Here is a 22,129-nt window from a genome sequence, read left to right as displayed (position 1 = left end):
TTCGACTAAATTTATTTTGGGATCTGGGGGAAGGAATTCACGGGCAGGAGTGTCGGTGATACCCAAATAGAAATGCCAACCCCACGAGGGCAAACTGCTGGGACTTGGTGCTCTCTGCTGCCCTGGGTCATTCAGCTCAACTCAGGGGAAAAAAGGAAACAAAACAGGCAAGGCAGAAGGAATTCAAGAGAAACTCTTACTGCAGGTCTTCCTGGATTCCCCTCCGAGGTGTAACACGGCAGAACTGCCTTTGCAAGGGGGAGCAAAGCGAGTTTTGGGCTCTCTGCCCATGCTGGGTGAGTGTCAGGCAGAGCAGCCCCTGCAGCTCCTCTGCCACGGAGAAACCAGAGGCTCTTTCTGCAGCTAGAAAGGAATTTATTGGGGATGAGACTCTTCACTACCACACCAGACTCTAAGCTGGCTCTCGGGGTCTAAGTCACACTGGTCTTTGGACAATAAATTTCAAGTTGCACTTACTGTCCTATTGAAGAAAGGAATGATGATGACAAAAAGGAACGGAAAGCTATGACCTAATTGTGTTAGTTTCAGCTGAAGCCATCTTCCATCAGAAACCATAGGATCTGATACACCAAAGTCCTCCCTAGGGATGTGTATGAGTAGAGTAGCTCAGTGCTTTGTAACTAGTACTGCTGTATTGTCTCGTATCAAAAACAAAAAACAACAAAAAAGGAAGTTTAAGGGCACGTGCAGCCTCAGCTCCCCGAGCCCTGTGCCATGCCAGGGCTCCCCGTCCGCCTCTTCCCTTGGAAAAAGTAAAAAATAATAAAAAAAAAAAAATCACCCCCCACCCCAAACCTCAGCAGTGCCAGGCTGGGGGCACAGGAGCGGCTCCTGCCCAGGGGGCTGCTCACTCCTTGGTGTCCTGCTCCTCTCCCTCCTGGGCCCCGTCCTCGCTGGCCTCCTTCTCCTCCTTGCTCCGCTTGTTCTTTTTGTGCTTGTGGCGCCGGTGACTCTCCCCCTCCTCGCTCTCGTGCTGCTTCCTGTGGGGAACAGAGGGGACAAGTGACAGCTGCCTGTGCCACACGGGAGGCACTGCAGGGCCAGGGACACGGCAGGGACTGCAGGGCCAGGGACACGGCAGGGACTGCAGGGACAGGGACACGGCAGGGACTGCAGGGCCAGGGACACGGCAGGGACTGCAGGGACAGGGACACGGCAGGGACTGCAGGGCCAGGGCCAGCCGTGCCTGGGCTGAGCTGAGCCCACGGTTGTGCCCACACCACCCGTGGCAGTGGCACAGCCGAGCGGCTCTGTGGGGACACCCCATGGAGCTCCAGCAGTGCCAGCACAGCTCGGGGGGCTGAGGGGAGGGGGAGCCCTCACTCGAGAGCTGTTTGGAACTTTCACTCCTCTGAACACCTGAGGGACATCCTGGGACTTGAGCCAAGAAGGGGATCAATGGAGCGAGAGAAATGTGGGGGCAGATCCTGTTTCTGCCTCTGCTCACTCACACACGACCTGGCTCTTCACTGGCTCCATCCTCCACCACTCCTCTATCTCCTCACCCATTTTCCTGATGCAGGTGCATAGCTGGGATTGTTGGCACAGGATCTCTGATGTGGGAGGAGTCCTGGAGGGGCTCTGAGTGGGCCCTGGGAGCAGCTCTGCCTCCCATCAGGGCAGGTGGGAAGGTGGGAGCTGTGCCCTGGCCCCTCCTGGGAGGAGATTTGCTGCCACTTCTCCAACACACAATTGTTTCTCCTCACAGGCTGAAAACCAGGTGAGCTCTTGAGAGCTGAGCGTGGGGTGAGGGGGCAGAGGTAAAACAATCACAGAGCAGGGAAATGCAGATGAACATCCCAGTGCAGGCACAGCCCCACGGGTGGGGACAGTGTCAGGCCAGAGACAAACCCTGACACGGCTGGAACACCAGTTTGGCAGCACAGACACCCAACTGGCTGAACCTGGCTGAAAAGCTCCTGGCTTCAAGGAACTTTCTGACTACTTTAATGAATGGTTTCATAGTCATTAAAGGGGGAAAAATAAAAGGAAAAAATCAACACCTTCAGCCACCCCGTGGACAATGTGTCAGTGGGCTGTGCTGGGACAATGGGATGGCCTTTAATACTGGAACCAGCGTGGGTGATTTCCTGCAGACTGGGCGCTTTGCTGGGAGCTGGGAACTGCAGCTGGAGCCTTTCCTGTGCCTGCAGACACCTGCCCAGGCTCAGAGCTCAGTGTGCCTCAAGCAGGGACTCTGACACGCAGCCCAAGTGGCCTTGAACACAGTATTGCTCCCTTTTCTTGAGCTCACACACTGCTCAGCCCAGTGCCTTGAGCCAGGGGGAGCATCTGTGTGTGCTTCAGGGAGCAAAGTCTCCTGGTTCTCACCTTGTGCCCCAGCCCAGAATCTGCACATGGAGCTCTCAAGCAGATCCACCCCTGCTCTGGTGAATTCCACCCTGATCACGGAATCCCAGAATGGTTTGGGTTGGAAGGGACCTTTAAGATCATCAAATTCCAACCCCCCTGCCATGGGTAGGGATTTCCACAGTGAGGTATCTACTACAAGGTTTCAATTCTGAGTGCAGGAAGCTGAGAAATATCCCCTAAAGCCACTGGCCTGTTCATCTGGTGCCAGCCCAGCTTCCCTTTGCTCTGTATTCAGAACAAATTCAGCTGGTCCTGGCCCTTCTTCCCACCCCTTCAGCCATCAGTCCTTGAAAACTTCCTCATCTCCTTAAGGATCAGAACAGCCTGTTACCTCCATCACTGTGCAGGAGCTTCTGTGATACCAATTTCAAAATCAGGGTCACTACCCACAGAGCTGACCCCAATTTCATCCAAAAGAAAGAAGTTGGAGCACCAAGCCAAAGGAGCAAGAACAAGTCTGCTCCATCCATTCCCAGGAGTGAAGTGACCCAGGACCAGGGCACAGAACCTGCCTCAGCCCAGGGAGCAGCACTGCTGCTTTGATAGAACACTGCTCTCCCAGGAAGATCATCTGTTGCCAACACACTTTCTCCAGAAAAACTGGGATTTCAGGACATCTGGCTGTGCCTCAGGAGTGTCTCTCCTCTGTGCAGCCCATCCCCAGCCCCACTGTCAGGCACAGAGCTCTGCCCTGTGCACAAGAGCAACAGGACCCAGAGCTGATGCTCCTCTTGTGGTTTTGCACTCCCCTTTGTTGTCCCTTTGCTGGGGGTGGGAGCTGCCCTGCCCTGCCCTGCCCTGCCCTGCTGGGATGCTGAGCACAGGCCACCCCTCCTCCCTCCCTCAGTGCTGCCTCTCTGAGAACTCACAAGCACTGAGGGCTCCTCTCCTGTCACAGGTGTTCCCTCCTGCCCAAGGCTCCTTCCCTCACCTGGGGCCTCCCTCGCCTCTGGGGCCACCAGCAGCTCCCAGGATAGCCCAGGGTGACACTGGCCCCGAGAACACCCAGCTCCTGTCAGCAGCCAGGAGCGTTCCCGTGCCCCCAGCCCACCGCAGGCCTCACCGGCGGGAGGATTTGTGCTTGGAGCTCTCGTCCTTGTCGCGGTGGCGGCGCTCGCGGTGCCGGTCCTCCCTCTCGCGGCTGCGGTCGCGGCTCCGCCGATAGTCGCGCTCGAAGTCGTAGCTGCGCTCCCGGCTGTAGTAGCGGTACCGCTCGTCGTCACTGGGGGCAGAGAGCCAAGTGAGGCACAGAACACGCTCCCCGTCCCGCACCGACCCTCCTCACCGGCACCTGGCACCTCTAGCGGTACCGACAGCAACCGGGGGTGCTCCTGAAAAAAACTGCTCCAGGAAAGCAACACGAAGAGGCTCCTCTCACCACTCTGCTTCCCCTGCTGCTGGGTTTTCCCTCCCCACACCGACACCCCAGAAAACCTGGAACTCTTTTCTCTGAGTTGGACCAATGGACTCTTTTCTCGGAGTTTTCTTCTGTGAGCAAAGCTGAGGTGGTTCTTCTGCCTGCACCTCTCCACCTGCTCAAAGCATCCCATCCCATCCCATGCAGGAGCAGGCACGAGGTACCCCCAAATAAGACACATCCCCCATCCCCTTCCCTCGACATCCCACAGTCCACGGGCAGCTTCTGAAAGCCAAAATGTGAAGGGTTAACAGGTCCCTCTGTGGGAAACAATCTTCAGACTCTGACAGAGAGGAAGTCCAAACATTGTCCTGACGCTGCTGGGAACAGGCTGGACAAACAAACGCCCAAGATCAATGATCTGGGAGTGCTCCCAAGGAGTGCACTGAGCACTGCCACTCATCCTGCCTTGCCAGGCGTGATCTCGGCTCCAGAGGGCTCCTCAGCACCCAGAAATGCCAGCCATGTGCCCAGGAGAGCTGATCCCAGGCCTTGGCTGCCCAAAGACCTGCTCAGGCAGTGGGGGAGTCTGAGCTCTTCCCACTTCAGCAAGTTTGCCATCTGTTGTGTTCCTGCCCCTCCCACCCATGGTGACCACAAGCTCATAAGCTAAAAAAATAAAAATAAAGTGAAAGGAAAAAGCTTAGGAACAGGCTGCCCTGCCTGCTCCCTCCCTGGGCTGGGGAGGTCCCCAGCAGGAAGCACCTCGTGCCAGGAATGCACATTCTGATCATGTTTTGAATGATTATTGGCATTTCTGGGCCTGCAGAGCACTGGCACTGCTGGGGACTGAACAGCCAAGCGATGGGTTTGGTTTAGGAGCCTGTGCTGCCTCCACCTCAGGGAGGCTCCAGCCAAGCCTCCTGTCCTTCCTCCAGTGCTCCCAGCACTGCTGCCACCCTGGGTCACAGCACTTCCCACCCAGGGGGTCTCCCAGGCTGCTCCCAGGCAGTGGCACTCCCTGCCCCAAAGCCTGCCCAGGAGAGCAGAGCAGGGCAGGGTGTCTGTCCTTTGATCTGACAGGGACATTTAGAGGACAAGAAGCAGCAGCTCCTGCAGCCAACACTTCACAGGGAGCTGTGAAACCCCGAGTAAACACAGAGGGGCTGTGTCATTTACTGGCCTGGTGGGAGGGCAAGAGGAACTGGTTCTGCTGGATTTAAACAAAGAACCTCCGACACAGGAAATCAGCCAGTGACACCAGCCAGTGACACCAGCTCCTGGTCTGTCCTCCAGTCACTGATCCAAGGTATCTCTTCCCCAGACGTTTCAGAGAATTCCACTGGTCCCATCCCCAATCCCAAGCCCTGTGTGGCTCTGGGGACAGGAGGGGCAGCAGCACTCACTTGTTGTATTCACTGGTGGTGGGGGTGCGGTCCCGGTCCCGGTCTCGCTCCCTCTCCCGGTCCCGCTCCCGGTCCCGCTCCCTGTCCCGCCTGGAGCCCGAGTACTCCCAGTGGCTGCTGCTGGAGCTGCTCGTGCCCTTGTCCACCGTGGTCACCCAGGGCGTGTGGGACGTGGAGATGGGTGGGTAGCTGATGAAACCTGAATCTGCAGGAGAGCAGAAGCCTTGCTCATCTAAGCAGCCCCTGTCCCTCCCCTTCCAAAGGTCCCCTCTGGCAGCAGAGCTGGATCCAAGGACACCATGGCCCCTCCTGTGCTCCCCCTGTCCCTCCCAGCAGAACAGCATTTCCCGAGGCAGACACAGCAAGAGCAGGGATTCACAGGCAGTGCTGCACAACCTCTGCCAGCCCTGGGCTCTTGGCCACCTGTCCAAGACCTCACCTCTCACCAGGCACCTTCTGGTCTAAGGTGGCACCTGGGGAGGGCCATGGCCACCAGCTGTTAATGAAGGATGTCACCTGACGAGCCCAGAGCCACCAGTGCTTCCCATGCCGGTGCTGGGCTGCTCCAGCAAGGGGGTATCCCAAAGCAGGGCCAGCTGCTGCACATCTGGCAGCACTGCAGGCTCCTGCTGCTCAGGAGGGACTGGAACTGCTCCAACCCCATCCTGCAGGGAGACACTGGAGCTTCCACCTGCTCAGCACGGCCAGGAGAGGCCACTGCGAGTTCTGGGAGAGGACAGGGCACTGCTGCCAGGCAGGGGCTCTACTCCAATCCTGGCACTGCCTCTGCCAGCACAAAACCAGAGGAGATGGTGCCTGCAGGCGAGGCAGAGGGGGAAGTGGGCAAGGAGGGATTCAAAAGCTCAGGGAGGAGATGCCAAGCTGGTAGTTGTGGATGGCTGTGCTTGTGTCCCTGAGGGTGGGGAAAAGGGAGAGAGTGTGAGTGAGGGAGAGCACCTCTGTGTGCAAACAGGCACCAGGACACAGGGCTGAGGCACCTGGGGGAGCTCCTCTGGTGCTGAAAGCTGATCTGAGCCCCAGCACTCAGCCACAAAACTGCACAACATTCAGCTCTCCAAGCACTGTCCAGTGCAGTCACACAGGGGGTGTTCCTACACACTGGAGTCATCTGGGGCACGAGCAAGAGCCTTAAGTTAAAGCAAACCTGCTGCCTGTCAGCTCTGCACTGCCAAGGCCCAGAGGAGACAGCAGCAGTCAGTGTTCTGGGCAGTGCTCACCTGCGGAGTTGTAGCCAAAGGGAGGTGGCTGCCTGTTGTTGTAGCTGGCTGGCTGGCTGGGGGAGAGAGAAGGAGGAGTTACCAACACCAGTGAGTCCCTGCAGGGATGTCTGTGCTGCAGGGTCACCCCGTTCTTTCTGGAGGTCTGTGGAACATCCTCATGGGAACCCCCCCCACCAGAAACGCACACGGGAGCAGGGGCTTTGCCACGGCTCCCAAACATTCCAGAACCCACTGCCTGCCCTGCTTCACCCCAGCCAGGCTCCCTGGGAAAGCACCCCTGCTCCCAAACCACCTGGAGAACCTTTACAGTAACAAAACCTGGCAGCAGCTACCCCAGATTTTGCCTGGATTGTATGGACTCCTTCCTGTGCCCTGAACGTGATCAAAACAAACGCGCAGAGGGTTCCTGAGGGACTCTGCTCTCACCCCCACCCCAACCCCAGGCCAGGCCCTGAATCACTGGCACTGCTTTTTAACCTTTTCTCCTCCCCTGCTCACTCCAGGGGAGCTGCAGCCCCGGCTCAGCCCAGGTGTGTCCTTACCCATCCAGGGTTGGGATGAGAAGAGCTGGTGGCGGTGCCAGGGGTGGCGGGAACAGCCCTAAACACAGAAGGGTGATGTCAGCACAGAGTCCCAGCTTGTGCCACACTTCAGTGCTGCTCACTGCAGTGAAAGCACCTTTACTCTAAACAAGGCCTTGTTTGAAATGGGATCACTTTCCTTTAGGGCTGTATCTCCTCCCAAAATTCAAACCCGACAGCTGTGTTAGTTCTGGGGGGTATGGGAAGAAAAACAAAGGAAAAACTGCCTTGTTTTGGCTTGTAAATCTTAACCATAAGAGTCACCAAGGAGTAAAGATTAACCCTTATAGTCCTCTGGAAGACAAGTGGGGTTTGGGATGCAGCTCTGTCACAATTACAAAGGTTTTATCGCTCCATTCACTCAAATGAGTAACTTTGTCCCTTCCAAAGCACAGAATTCACTGTCAGCCCTGGATTTTCAGAGGGATAGCACCTGCTCACACCTATTGCTCTGCTCTACCTGCAGCTAACTCTGGTTTCAAGGCCAAAATTTCCAGTAGAAAAAAGAAATTACAGCTCAAAAGAACTCAGTCCTGGATTAGGGAGTCCAGCAGCTCTGAATTAGGGGCTTCCTGACTTATACACAAGATTAGTTGTTACATTTTTTTCTCAGTTTTCAGCATCTCTGCAAAGGCCTCTGCTGGAAATGGCACTTGTTCTGCTCAGTCTCACACCCCCAATTCCTGTAGGAAGGAATGCCAAGAACTAAACCATTTCAAAGTGGCTTTTGCCATGTCAACTCCTCCATTTCACTGTTTTGAATGGTCATCAGAGACAAAACAAGACAGAGTTTAGAAGCCTTACAGATGAACCTTTAGGTCCAGAATACAAGGTAAGCAGCTCGAGTTCAACACTGCATTGGAGTTAATTAGTCTTAAATGAACTCTGCCCTGAGCTGGTGCCCTCCCATCTCATGTCACTCAGTCCAAATGCCCAGGAGGGCCATTGTGTGTTCAGAATTGCTGCTGTTATTGGAAGCAAGGTAATAACACCTACCTGGAATGGGACCTGGAGGTGGCAGGCCTGTGGAAATCAGCAAGGAAAACAAGTGAGGACAACAGGGAAAGCATGGCACCTCTGTGCCTCCTGGCACCCCTGTGCCTCAAGCTAAGCCTCAAAGCACACTTGGAATAAATGTCACACACTGCAGCAAACAGCAGCAGAAAAATTGCTGCTCTTAAGCAGGAACTACCCTACAAACTGCATTATTTTCTCCAATGATACCTCTTTACCTTTATGTTATAATCTAAAATGTTGCTGCCCTCTTACACTGGAGAATTCATTCTCTAAGTGTCAAAACATGTGAATGATTGGGACCTCAGGCCAGAGGAGACGCTGCTGCAGGCTCCATCCAGTGTGTCCATCTGGATTTTGCCAATCCTTTTAACAAAAGGCAGTAGGAAAAGTTACCAGGAAAAGTAGCAGTGAGTTGTGCAGGAGGAATCCTCCTCAGACAGGGGTTGCTGCTCCTGGTGCCTCCTCTGCAGCCTGGCCAGAAGCCCAGAGTGTGACCCCATTCACTTAAACCTGGCACTACTTAAGCCAGAAGCAACAGGGGCACAGACAGGAGTCATGTGGGATCAGAAGATGCACAGATTCAGTGAAAAGTGAAGACAGAAATACGTGTCTTAGGCCATGGCCAATGTATCTGTAAACCTGCACAGAAAAATGACCCTGAGCCCCTGGAAAATGCTGCAGATTTGGCCTTTTCCACTGCAAGGTTCTTTGTTCTCTCCCCCATTTGCCTGGTGCTAGAAACCCATTTACACTGTTGATATTTTGTTCTGAAAATGAAGCCCTGCTCTGAGGTCTGCACTGGACACTGGACTCCTCTGGGAGCAGCAGAACCCCCCTGCAGAGGCAGCTGAACAGTAAAATGCACAGAAAGCAACAGAGAAAGGTACAGATCTCAGTGTTTCCAGGCATAAATCAATCAACACCTGAACGGTCATTTGTTACAGCTGCTGTTGCAGAATTGCCAATTCCAGCATCACCTTTGAAACACCTGCAATCAGTAAGAGCCAGAGAGGATCCTGACCTGAGCAACCTGCTGATCTGACCCAGGAGGGCAATTCCTACATCCTCAACTTCTTGCAGAGACAGAGGAACCCGTTCCTTCCCATTCATCAGGAAAGCAAATGGCTCAGGAGCACTGCGAGGTTCTCTCAAGGAAACAAAGTCCAGAGCTGCTTTTTTTCAAGGACCAGCTGCCATTTTTGAAGCATTCAAGGGCAGATGATGAACAGGCTGATGGAGTCACTGAACAAAGCCTGGCAAGTTAAGAAGCTGTTCCCTGCCTGCTCAGCTGCCTGACAGCACCTCACCACGAAACCTCTGCCTTGCTCCGAGCCTGGGACGTCCCAAGTGGCGTTCCTGGGAGCGAGCACGTACCTGGAGGGTGCAGGGGAGGTGGAACAGAGGTGACTGGAGGAGGAGGGTGCAGGAAGTGTGGTGGAGGAGGCCCAGCGAGCGGGGGAGGCGGAGGCCCTGCTGGTGGAGCGAACGGCTGCTGCTGAGGAGGCTGCTGGGGCTGGGATGGCTGCTGGGGCTGCTGGGGAGGCTGTGGTTTGCTCCCGTGGTCTCCAAGGACCTTAGAAGGCAGAGGAGTGAGAAGAGAGCATTTTAATCCCATTGCTCCTGCAGCAGGGACCCCCCAGTGCTGGCAGGAAGGGAGCACATCAGCAGAGCAGGCAGGGGGTGGCACTGGGAGGAGTGACTGATCTGCAGAGGCACCTGAGGGACCTGGAAATGCAGCTCTTGGTGCTTGTAAGGGCCAGGAACAGCCACCACTGCCCAGCAAAGGCTTTCTCTCAGGCAAACTCCTCTTGTTGGCAAGAAACAAAGTGACCACAAAACCACATGTAAAAACAAAACCAGGAACTGTGCCTAGAGAGGGGAAGGTCCCACGTTTGGCTTTTCTTGGCGAGTTGGAAGTGGCTGGTAGGAAGAAGAGAGTTAAGAGAAGAGCTTTTGGCAGATGGTCATCAAACCCTGCACACAGCAGCATCCTACACAGAAGCCAACCAGAACATGATGGTCATACCCTGGGCATGCAAGCTCAGAACTGAGACCAGTTTTATACCCCAGGCTTTCACTCCTTGCAAGGGACAAGATCCAGTAGCACAGGCCCAGCCTCAGTCTGAAGTGTGGCCTGCACCAAATAATGCTGAGACTAAATGCTACTTCAAAGCAAAATGAAACACCAGCCCCAGGAACAAACCCTCCACTGCAGAACTGGAGATTCCACCCCAACAGTGGAGGGGAAGGGAATGATCCACAGAAGAGCCTCCCAAGGAACACCCCAAGGAACAGTCTGGGAGAGCTGATGAGGAAAGGTACTCAGGCCTTGCCATTCTGAAGGGAAGACTAGTCTTTAAAGGACAAATCTGGCTCCTAGCAAGACCAAGCTTTTAACCCAGAGCCTGCAGGAGGGAAGGCCCTGTGCACACACCTCTGTAGGGTCCATACCTCACCCGCTGCTCTGCAGGCAGGACTGGGACTGGGGAGGTCAGCAATGCACTTTGCTCAGGGCTCACCACAAGTGCAGTGAGTTAGGAGGGTGTCAGGGCAGCACTAAACCCTCACCTGGATGGGGTTCTCCTCCGAGGCGTGCTTGTCTCGACGCCTTCCCTCCACCCTGCGAATGGTGCCTGCCTGGCCCCCGATCACATCGATGGTCCCGCCCAGCTTCCTGGAACAAAGCAGAGGCACCTTTTTAGGCTCAGAGACATCACAAGGAGCCATTTTCCCAGACCTCTCCCCTGCATTCTCTCCCAACAGGCAAACATCTCCAGAGACAGCACTCAGATTGACAAGAGGCAAATTGAAAGCCTGGTCTCACTTTTGGGAACTTCACTCCGAGCAGGGCTGAGTCTGGTGTCTCTGAACATCCAGAAATATGATCCAAAGAATCCCCACAAATGGGTGTAATAACAGGGACTGACACTGGGACAGAAATGGCCCCACAGTGCTCAAATGCCAACACGCTGAGCAGAGCTTTAGAGCTTACACTTGAAGCATAGAGCTGGTTCTCAGACTGAGTGTAGGGCTGCACTGCCAGGCTGGTTTCTGCAAGGCAGGTGTGCAGAAGCTGATTTGGGAATGAAGCAAGAGAAGCCCCCAGAGCCCAGAGCTCTGGCCTGTCAGGTTCCACACAGCTTTGTTTGTTCTGCAGCTGTTGATAAGGGCCAGGTGGTTTCCCCAGCAGAGGCTCCCCTCAGTGACTCAGCTGTGTGACCACAGCCCAGCAGCGTCACACACACAGCCCCTCTCATCCACTGCCAAACTCCAAACCCACTTCCACTGCAGGAGCAAAGATTAGCATCGTGGGAGCAGCAATCAGCCAGGCAAGCACCAGCAGTCACAGGGTAAGCCCTCAGAGCTGAGGGGTTTGCCTCGCTGCCTCTGCTCCCAGACACTGTGCCATCAGCTGGGATCCAGCATTCCCTCCCTGCACTGGGAGCAGCACCAAGAGAGCAGAATGGGTAGGCAGGGGCTGCCCTGCTGAAGGTGCCAGTGATCACAGAGCTTCCTGGGAAGTTTAAAAGCTCCTGTTTGAGGCCTGAGGAGGTTAGACACGGCCCAGGTGGATCCCAGCTGTCCCCAGGAAGAACTTGTTCATCTCTCACCTGTTGGGAGGAGGCCCAGCCTTCATCCTTCCTCCCACCAGAGCCAGAAAGTCTGTTTTGAACTCTGTTTTGATGATGTTGTTTTCCACCTCTTTTTCAGCATTTCCTGTCCTCCCCTGCTGAACCTGTGGAAGGCAACATTTAACACACAGCTTTAATGCTCTTCCTTTCCACTGAATGTGGCACCAGAGAGAACCCTCAGCAAAAGGAAAGGAACAATCACAGGGCTCTTGCCAACAAGCCACCTATTCCTCAGTCAAGGCACAGCCATTTCTGTGAGCTAATGGCCATTCCAGCCTTCCTGCTGGCCACTGTCTCCTCTTGGAAGTCCACAGGTTTAACAATCTCATATCCCTTCTCAGGTAGTCCCTAAGCCAGCCCTGGAACTCGTCATACTTGCTGTGCTGACAGTTTGGCTGAGGTTCTGGCTCCCAGCTGTTGGCCACCAATGGACTCTGCAAAGGCTGATGGCCAGAGCAGCCTCCAAACACAGAGGGCAGCCACACAACTGCAGCACTCACAGCAGTGAGCAGAACAGCCATGGAAGCCCAGCTCCCCTCTCTCCACCTCCTTCATCCACAGGATTTTCCAGCCAGACACCCCCATTGCTGGGGAGCCTCAAAGTCAACTGGAAACTCCCTCCAGTCTTGCTGCTGTGCTGGTTCAAACCTGCCAGGCAGACAGAACTGTCCCTGCCCTAGAGAAAAGATTTTCAGCTGAGAGACGCAATCTCTAAAGACTCATTTTTGTATTTCCAATCACTCAAAGAACATAGAACAGTCTGGAATTGAGGCATTTTCTGCTTTCAAACCCTTGTCTCTGTGGTTCCAGCCCCAGGAGCCAGTTTTCCTGGAGCCAGGAGCAGCAGGGACATGTCACCCACCGTGATCTTGTTCTCAGTGCTGATGGGGGGAGCAGGGTCCAGCCCCAGCTGCAGCCGCCGCTGCTTCTCACAATAAGCCTTCCACGTCTCTTCATTGAATCCATAATTAAAGTAATCAGAGAGATCAGCACCTGCCAGAGGGAGCAGAAGTTACACAGGGATTCTGCAGGGATCCTCCAACTGCCCTTGAACTGCTTCAATAGAGAGCTAAGAGACCCCAGCTTTCCCTAGAGAGCCCAGCTGACTGTGCACTGCACTGTCCCCATCTGCTGGGGCCACCAGGGCAGAACCCTGGGTGGGAGGGGGACACCATGGGACACCTGGGACACAGCACAGCACCTTGCAACCACTTCTTCACCAACCTGATTCTTCCAGACTGGTTTCTTCCAAGTGTTCACATGAGCTGAGGGCTGGGGAGAGCACAGGAGTGACAGTTCCAGCCCCCAGCACACAAATGGGATGGAGTCACAGAACCTTTTTCTTGGCAGAGCTGGGCCCACACGTTCCTTTCCTGACCTTTGCTGTTTTGTGAGGAGATTCTGGGGCTCACGCATTTCATGGAAGACACGTAAAGTGCAAGTTTTTTATTGATATGTCCTGGACTGCACAAGTAATTACAGTGCAGTCACAACCCTGATTAGTCATCCAAGATTGTTATCTCACACTGACTCCTGTGCAATGTGCCCATTCAGCACCAGCAGAGTGGTCACAGCCTGCTTTGCCAAGGATGCAGAGGGACAATCCTGGCTGCAGGAACCCCCTGAGCACTCCTCCCACCTGCCCCCAGCAAGCACTACAAAGCAGCTCCTGCCCCGCTGAGGGGTCCCTCAAACACCCCCCACACAAAGATATCCCTGCAGACAACCCTTCCAGAGCAAAGAGTGAGACACAGGGCTCAGCAAAGCACTCTGAGCGTGGTTTAAGCTGTGAGGTCTCAGCAGTGAGGTTTAAGTTTATCTCCTAGGCAGGCCACTCTTCCTGCTGTACCTCCCAAACATGCAAATTGCACAGACACCGACTCAGCAACACCACATTTACTCATCTGCTTTATCAGCCTCTATTCCAGACCCCTATCAGCTCCTCCACACAGGATTTATTCTTCCTCTCCCCCACTCAAAGGGATCCCAACTTGCTGAGCAATTAACTGTAAAGGATATAAACTTGAAAGGCTGTTGAGTAACAAGCCACTTGCCATCTCACAGAAATCCAGGCCACACACCTCTGCAGTTCCCTTCTCTCTACCCTCTTCCCACAGAGTTTTAGGGCCAGCTGGGTCTGGTTTGGTCCAGGGATGGCAGCATGGCCGCAGCCATCTCCAGGCTCTACCTCTGAACTCCTTTGTATTCTTTCTAACTCATTTTCTCACCTCCCAACCAAGGGAAATCCCTGCAGCACAAAGGCTACGTGTTCTGTTCTGCCTGCACTTGCTCTGTCCCAGGGAGCAGCTTCAGGGCTGGTTTGATACCCTGACAGAGTTATTAGCTCTGGTCTGCACCCTGATGCCTTTCATGTGGGCAAGAGACACCCAAACCACACCACACACATCCTTAGAACAGCACCACTTACTCAGCACAGCAAGAGTTCTGACAGATAAATAAAACACAGGGGCGGGCAGGGAGAACAATTATTTCTGAGGACTTTTTGTTTCAGGTGACATTTCACCAGAGCACATTTTATGAACAGCACAGCAAACTTTTGGGCCTCCTGTCCCTTCAGTTCTTTTTGTATCAGATGAAAAGCAGCAGTTCATTTGTGGTATCGTACAGCTGTCCTGCAGGAGTGGGAATCTCCCTCACACCAGTAGGTGTGGGCAGCCCCAGGACCCAAATGAGGAGGGGACATGGGGACAACTCTGGGCTTGTTCTGGGAGACAGAACAAGCTTCTGCACAGGAAAGGGAGAGCACAAATCAACACCCAAATCCTGATCCTCCTCAGCTGCCTTTAGGGCCAACAAACATTACTGGATTGGTATCAGTGCAATATTTTCTGGAACTGGGGAATTAATAAAACAGATCATTAAAAAACCAGCTGTTCCCTTTAGCTAAATTACTAGAATAAATGCAACCCAATTTTAGAGAGAGCATGGCTTGTTCAATCAGAAAATGCCATTGATTGTCTAGACAGGCATCAGAGGCTGAGCAACGCTCATTGTTCCAGCTGCCCTGTTCCCTGGCAACAACAAATGGACAGAAATGACATGTGAAATTAAAGAGAGACGACCAAAACTGCAGAAAATATTTACCACAAGCAACTGTGAGGCCCCACCTGGTTTCCTCCACGGCTTGTCTTCAAATGAATCCAAATCCACTTCTATAACAGGCAATCCATTTATATTCCCTGCGGCATCCAAGTCAATACCTTTGGGCTGCAACTTGGCTTTGGAGAGAGAGAAACTGTTACTACTTTTAATGCAATGCCTTTAATCCTCTCATTTGCTGAGCAAATTATTCCAGTCAAAAACAAAGAGCTGCTGTAAATTAATCCCTGGCTTTGCAGCACGGAGGTAACCACAGTCAACTTTTTGGTCAATGTACTTCAGTCACTCCACAAACAAACAGCCAGGGTGTGCAGCACTCGCAGCTGAACAGCAGAGAAGCAAACTCAACCCAGATGGGCACTACAGACAGAGTAAGCCATTACAACATGAAATGAAAGGAAAATGGAATAAAATTATTTTTCTCCACAGGCAAAATATTTGTATTTTTGTCATTACTGACTGTGGACTAATGGGAGTCAGCAAAAATCTGATACAGAATCTTCAAGGAGACTTTTTCTTATTTTCTCATTCGGAAGAAAACTCCTTTGGCTTAAAAACTTTAAGGGAAGGAAGTAGCTGAAGCCCATGAAAGGACAGTATCCAAGTCTCAACATACTAAACTGAAAGGGGGGAATTTCATCAGCAGAAACCTGCAGAGCTGATACTCGAGGCCAGAGGTGTTCCTTTGAGTATCCCACACTGCAAGCAGCTCAGCACTGACCACAGTTACAGTCCTTCCCCAGGCAAGCAGTGCCACAATGCAGATTAGAAATATTCTGGGCTTTCTACTATAACACAATAATGTATTTTTTATAGTTTAAACAGAATTACAATCACCCTGTTTAGCCATGGATAATTAAATCTCTCCAACTAAAGACCCTGAGCCTGTCCTAGGAGCACTCATCTTTAGGAAAGGCACTATTCCTGCTTTACATCAGATGCACTAATTCCATATCCTTCCCAACAGAGCACCTGTGCAGCTCTCACTGCCAGGGAGTGACGTGTTGCAAAAGGGGCAGGATGAAAACAACAGCAGTACCTGAGGCAGATGCTCCGTAGCCTCTCCCCGTTTTCAGGTTTAGGTTCATGGGAGTTCCCCTACGGAAAAGAATCCCGTGTTGGCATCTGAACAAACGACTCGGCCCAAGATTCACATGCAAAATACACTCAAGCCCTGACACCCTTCAGAAGATGCTTTAGTTCACCTGGGTTTGCTAGTCAGAATCACCCATCAGAGTGAAACCACCTCTACAGCAAGAGAGGGAAATTATCCATGAAGTGGAAGAATTGGAATCTGCAGCAAAGCCCAGGTAAGTCATTTCCCCAGAGGAAGGCTGCCAGTAGCAGGCAAGAGCACTGCCTTGTTATTTTAATTCAGTGCACATTAGGCAAGTTTGCAAAAATTCCATCTCCTCCTTCTCAAATCCAGCCTCACTGTTTCTGAGCCATGAAAAATATGACAGCTGGGAATTACTAAATCCACAGCTTTATGCAAATTCTCAGCAACAGAGATTTGGGTTCTGGAAGTTTTCACAGGTGAGTTAAGTGTGACTTCCCACCTTTGATTCTGCCCCACGAAGCACAGCAATTAGAGGGTTAATTTTCCAGCAGCAGACCCATGAATTACCATTCCTATTTTACAGATGGATTCTCCAAGGAACAATTGCAGGACAGAGCTGCCCATCAGCTCCCAGTCCCATTCCAGTGCTCTGGCCATTACTGCTGTGTCTCCCAGGACACAGAACAGCTCTCGTCTCCTCCCCAGTTCAGCCCCAGCATGCTGGGCCTCCTCAGCCCCACAGTCCCACCCTGAGCAGCAATACCCACATGTAGGACGGTGCTCCCGTTTTGATGTTGCCAATGGTCACTTTGACATCGTCATCATCACTGTCGCTGTCGCTGTCATCTTCATCATCCTCCCCGCTGGGCAGGGCCTGCAACAGTGTGAGCACACAGCAGCTCAGGGATGCACACAGTGACAGTGCCCCAGGACACTCAGCCACGGCCTGGACAGCTTCCTGACCAGCCTTCAACAGCAGCAGACAGGGAAAGCCCAGTGCCCCTTGCAGGCACTGCCCCAGTTCTCCTGCAGGGTCACGGCTCTGAATGCAGGGAAGGTTTAGCTCAGCTCTAACAATGTCACCACATCTCTCAGCTCCTCTGCCCCGCTCCTTTTGAAAGGGTTAGGGCTGTTCTGACACATCCCCCTCACAGGTCCATGGTCAGAGGCCACGACCACAAATAAACCCCCCCCCAAAAGTACATCCACCAGGCTTCCCCCAAGAACCTTCAGGCAAATGTTCTCTCCCCAGGTCTGTGGCAGGAAGCTGCTGAGCACTGAGCTGCTGAGCTGATTGAGCACTGTCAGTCCCCAAGCCCCTTCACTTTACGGCTGCTGATTTGACCCCAGTGCAGCCTCAGTGCTGGGACAAAAAAGTGAAGGAATAGGCAAGGAAGCTTTCCAGACATTCAGCAGTGCAGCTCTGTGAGATGCAGGAGCTGAATTAAAGTGTCACCCTATGGAAGGGCATGAGGAAGGTGTTTCTTCCCTCCCTCCTTTTCCACGGCACACAAACCCTGTGTGAGCCCTCTTGATGTGCCACAGTGGCACATAAACCCATCAAAGAGACCAGGAGAGGGGGGAGGGGAGAAACAACCCTCCTCCTCCTCTTTCAGCATTGAGCCACTGGACTGCATTCTAAGAGGTCTGAGCCTGAGTCAAAACTGATTCCCAGCACTTTGGGCTTTCTATCCCAGTGTTTGCCAGATCTTACCGGCCCTTGAGAAGTCACACTGAACACTGAGCTGCAGGTAACACCGTGTTCTGTTTGCCCTGCCAGGCTGCAGCACCAGAGCCCCTCCTGTGCCTCCTGGGTGGGCACCAGCAGAGCTTACCCCGGGGTCCCTCCAGGCTGCCAAGAGGAGCCTGTTGATGCAGCTGGCCCTGGGACTGGCTGTCAGAGCACCCTGACACTACAAGCATAAGGCATTAGGCAGCCCAGGATCTCTGCAGCCCATCTGTCTGTCCAGCAGTGTGGAGCAGCACAGCCCCACCCTGTGCAGGCGGGCAGGGGACACGTACGTGCTGTGACATCTCCCGGTCCTCGCTGTTGACGGGCCGGCTCTCCTGGGGAGCATCCTGCAGGGGGTGAGCAGATTCTGCATGGCTGGGAACACACAAAACAAAGTGACCATGACACAGAACAGCAGGTGCACAAGCCCAGCCTGGAGGTTCACCTACAGACAGTTCTAAACCCCTCAGCCAGGTGGCTTTTATGTAAGCCCTCGTTCATGTCCTGGGTTTGTTCTGCTGGCACCCAGCTCAACCACACGGCAAAAATTCCATCCTCCTGCCTTGGGTTTCTATTTGTTTTTGCTGGAAAGAATCAGTTCCAGACATCCAGAGAACACCTGACAGCATTCCCCTGCTAATGTAAGTGGCAGCTAGAACAGCTCCCAGCTTTGCTCTGGCACAATCACAGTTGATAACAATAGGACCGTAAGAGGTAAAATTTCCCCTCATCTTTAAGGATCTCATAATTACACAAACAGTAAGCACCAAGGGCATCTGTCCCAAAAGAATGAGGAAAAAGTGATTTTAGTGTTTCTGCAAATACTTTACAGTAACAAGAAGTTAAAATTCCAAGAAGAAAAGACAGATAATTATCCACCCAATCTTCTCACTCATCACAAATCAGCCCTAATGCAACAATGGCCAGGTTTGCATTTACCTCCAAATAAAGAGTTTGTGCAAACATTATTTACTGCATTGGCCAAGCAGGAATGTCAAATTGGTGCACACATGCTAGAAAAGAGTAAGGCCAGTGTCACAGAACTAAAATACAGAGACAGGTCATTTGTCTCTAATGTCATAGACAAAACTGGTAGAACTTTGTAACAATACTGACTTTTCAAGAGAGACAATTAGAATAGCCCAGAAAACCCAATTCTCCACCAGAGCTTTGTGGAGATGCTGCTATTTAAAATCCCACGTCAGACAACAAACATACACAGATTGTTTTCAAAAATAACCACAGAATCCAAACACTGCTCACATTAAAGCCATGGAGTGGCAGGAAACAAGACACCAAACAAGGTAAAGTAACACAACTCATGAGTTACTGAGCATAAAACAAAGAACAAACAAACAGTTTGAGCAGTAAGTGAAGCCCCACAGTGGAAAAGCTCCACATACAAAAGAATTCATCAAGCCAAGATCAGAAAGAAGAGCTGAAGGCTCTGCAGCTGAGCAGGGAAGGTCCCATGGTCACCATGTTCCTGGTGTGACACCTGCAGACACTTCCAGGTATAAAAAGCAGCCAAGGTGTCGGGGGAAAATGAGCCTCCAAGTATTTCCACCTGAAAACACAGGCTGGGACATGAGGACCAAAGGATGGACCACTGCAGAAAATCTTTTTGATGGATCCAAAACCTTTTTCCCAATCCAACCAACTCCTAACATTGACCCCAACCCCAGAACTTCCTTAAGAATCTGAGATGACTGTGATTCCTGATTCCAGGAAGAGTGACAAGTATTACCTTCAGCTTCCAGTCACATGAGGGATCTGTGGGTGTGCATTAAAATTTATGAACTGGAGTTCAGAGAGACATTTGCTCCCCAGCACCCCCTGCACCCAGAAAAACACCCCAGAACGCCAACAGCATCCTGGGCACTGCTGCTGGGAGAGCATCTGCTGGTGTTCCACACACCCCTTGGGCCTGGGCATGTCAATGGACACTGCAGCCCAACCTGCACTGAGCTCTGCTCCCTGGCTGGGGACAATCCAGACAAACCAGCACAGCCTCCCTGGAGCTGCAGCCGCCGACAACACAGCAAACAAAGAGTCGTTTTTCTGAAAACTCCCCCCAGCTCTTCAGTTAGGGAGATTCTCATTGTGCAACAAAGAAATAGGGAAAAAAAACCAAACAAAAAGAGGACAAGAAAAAAAAAAGGAGAGCTCACACAAGCACTAGTGCTTCTCCTTCCTGCATCTTGCAGTTATTGAAGACAGTTGCTGGAAATTCAGATTTCTAATCCTGCTTGTGAAGTAAAATTCCACTCAGATGAACGTGACACGGAACAATAGATTTATGGAAATCAGCAGTAAATTCCTGTCTAAAAGTTGCTCTTTCTCACAAAGCTCATTTGATGATTTTAGGTAACAATTAACCGAGTTTTTTAGCACTTGTTTATTTGCTCAAGTTTTCATATTCCTTAAGCACACCAGTAGAACAGCATCCATAACAATCCCAGAACTTCCAGACACCAAATCCACAAGGACAATAAACATCAGACTGAACTTTGGAAGGTGCTGAGCACACAGAAGTCCAGTGAAGATCAAGTCTTCTGGAAAATGCTCCATTTTAAAATGGCAAACAGATAACACTGTGCTGAGACAAAGCTCAACAAAACACCCCTGCAGAGAGGAATTATGGTCCAGGACAGACAGTATTTTCCACACACAGAAACCCAAACTGATCACTGATTTTATCTCCAAGTCTTACCCAAACCACACACTTCAGAGACCTGACAGAACGTGCTGATTTGATCATGTCAAGATTTTAACCCAAGATGTTTTACCTTTTCCAGGCTAAAGCACAGGCCACAGTTTCACCAACGCCAGGCCAGCACAAAGGCCAGTCCTCAAGGCATCATTTTTCCCAGGGAATTAAACTGGAAAACAGATCTGATTTAAAACTAATTGGTGAGAGGAAAAAAGGGCTAAAAGTTAGTTTTAAATCAAACCAGTTGACTGAGCCGCCTTCCATCCACATCCATAAATGAGTGCCAGCCCAGCATGGTGGCTGGGGATGATCCCACGGGATGGGGAAAGGACAGGCTGCTGTTCCTGGCAACAGCACGGGTCTAAAGCACTCAGGCAGCTCAGCTGGACAAGGCTTTATCTTCTGTGTAGCATGTGCTGGTAGAGTAAATAAACAGCCTCTGCACTCACCCAGAAATTGGTCCATCTTCTTGCTTACCAGTGGTGTCATCTGCAAAAACAACAGAAGGAGCAAAGAAATTATTCAAGGCAAAGAAAAAAGAAAAGAGTAAATTTAAGCACAAAAGGCATCACAGGCACAGAAATACCTCCTGGTGCCAAGGTACCATGACCCCGATGCTCTCTTTCCAAGAAAGTTCAACTAGAAATGGAGCAACTAAAAATAAACCCAACCCAACAGGCAATATCCATCTGCAGAGGTGATGCCTCAGCCACTGACACAGAACGAAATTCAAAATATGCATCTAAAGTCTCAGAGACTAGAGACAAACGTCACACGGGAAGCTATGAAGGTCTTTATATAGAACTTTAACGTCCCAGGGAAGAAGAAACACAAAAGCATTCATGTGGAAAGCCCAGGGGGAGGACAATGGGGTTTCAGTAAAGTCCTGTGGTTTGTCCTGGACGCATCCCAGCCCCGTTAGGCCACAAGGTTTGGGCGATTAGGGAACTGAAACTCCAACAAAAGCACCTCGTTAACCTCCCTGCACCAGTGATGGCGATAAAAGGACAATAACACACCGCCGCCCTGCGAGGGGAATAGCGGTCCCTGAGGGGCCCGGGGGGCACGGCGGTCCCAGTGAGGGCACGGGGGGATGGCGGTCCCAGTGAGGGCAGGGGGGATGGCGGTCCCAGTGAGGGCAGGGGGGGATGGCGGTCCCTGTGAGGGCAGGGGGGGATGGCGGTCCCTGTGATGGGCACGGGGGCCGATGCCGCTCCCTCTCCCCCCGCACACCGCGGGGCCGCCCCCGGAGCTTCCCCCGGCCCCGCACGGCCCCGCGGGCGGGGGCGGCCCTGAGGCGGGGCCGGGCCCGCGGCCGGCCGGGCCCCGCGGTACCTACCCCCGTACAGCCAGTGCTCCTCGTCCTCCTCCGCCTCCAGCGGCGCCGCGCCCGACACGGCGCCGGCGGCCGGCGGCTCCAGCTCGGTGGCCATGGCGGCCGCGGGGCTGAGGGGAGCGGCGGCGGCGGGAGGAGGAGGAGGAGGAGCGGCGGCGGCCCCGCTCGGCTCCGCCGGGCCCGTGCGCGGTGCTCGGGCGGGGATGGGCGGCCGCGCTACGGCGCCGCCATCGCTGCTGCGGGGCGGGAGGGGCGGCGGGACCCCCGCGGGGGCGCGCTGGGCCGAGCACCGCCCGCCAGCGCCGCGGGGCCCTAGTGCCGCCCGCCCGGCTCCGCGGGGCCCTAGTGCCGCCCGCCCGGCTCCGCAGGGTCCCAGTGCCGCCCGCCCGGCTCCGCGGGGCCCTAGTGCCGCCCGCCCGGCTCCGCGGGGCCCTAGTGCCGCCCGCCCCGCAGGGTCCCAGTGCCGCCCGGCCGGGCTGAGGCGCACGCGCGGAGCTGGCGGCTGTGGCGGGAGCGCTCCCCGTGCCGCGGGACGGGGAC

General features: G+C 53.2%; 2 protein-coding genes across 4 annotated transcripts in view; one reads left to right on the top strand and one right to left on the bottom strand.

Annotated features, from left to right (window-relative positions):
* Window positions 1-12,807, top strand: part of LOC114062426 (ligand of Numb protein X 2-like) — a 43,116-nt gene extending 30,309 nt beyond the window's left edge. Inside the window, exon 10 of the mRNA XM_027893805.1 lies at window positions 12,793-12,807. The gene's annotated coding sequence lies outside the window, so the exon portion shown is untranslated. The remainder of the gene's footprint in view (window positions 1-12,792) is intronic.
* On the bottom strand, window positions 362-21,742 carry LOC114062427 (pre-mRNA 3'-end-processing factor FIP1-like). Of its 3 annotated transcripts, none has more exons than XM_027893809.1 (17): window positions 21,593-21,628; window positions 20,703-20,742; window positions 20,330-20,435; window positions 17,831-17,915; window positions 16,576-16,682; window positions 15,788-15,846; window positions 14,757-14,867; window positions 12,491-12,621; window positions 11,608-11,732; window positions 10,565-10,670; window positions 9,371-9,569; window positions 7,976-8,002; window positions 6,941-6,998; window positions 6,396-6,451; window positions 5,158-5,362; window positions 3,458-3,616; window positions 362-1,001 (listed from the first exon to the last, which is right to left on the bottom strand). In XM_027893809.1, exons 4-17 carry the CDS (start codon window positions 17,840-17,842, stop codon window positions 869-871), a joined length of 1,488 nt encoding a protein of 495 aa, XP_027749610.1. In that variant the 5' UTR covers window positions 17,843-17,915; window positions 20,330-20,435; window positions 20,703-20,742; window positions 21,593-21,628; the 3' UTR covers window positions 362-868. The 3 variants fall into 3 exon arrangements, with proteins under 3 accessions (XP_027749610.1, XP_027749611.1, XP_027749608.1); XM_027893810.1 differs by having other exon boundaries at window positions 20,330-20,422; window positions 21,593-21,612; XM_027893807.1 differs by lacking the exon at window positions 20,330-20,435 and having other exon boundaries at window positions 21,593-21,742.
* Between the last annotated feature and the right edge of the window lie 387 nt (window positions 21,743-22,129).

This window comes from Empidonax traillii, unplaced genomic scaffold (assembly GCF_003031625.1).
Source record: "Empidonax traillii isolate 1590-97213 ecotype Southwest subspecies unplaced genomic scaffold, ASM303162v1 scaffold407:size753175, whole genome shotgun sequence".
NCBI lineage: Eukaryota > Metazoa > Chordata > Aves > Passeriformes > Tyrannidae > Empidonax > Empidonax traillii.
The sequence above is the reverse complement of the archived record's forward strand: the minus strand, read 5'-3'. Positions and strand labels throughout refer to the sequence as shown.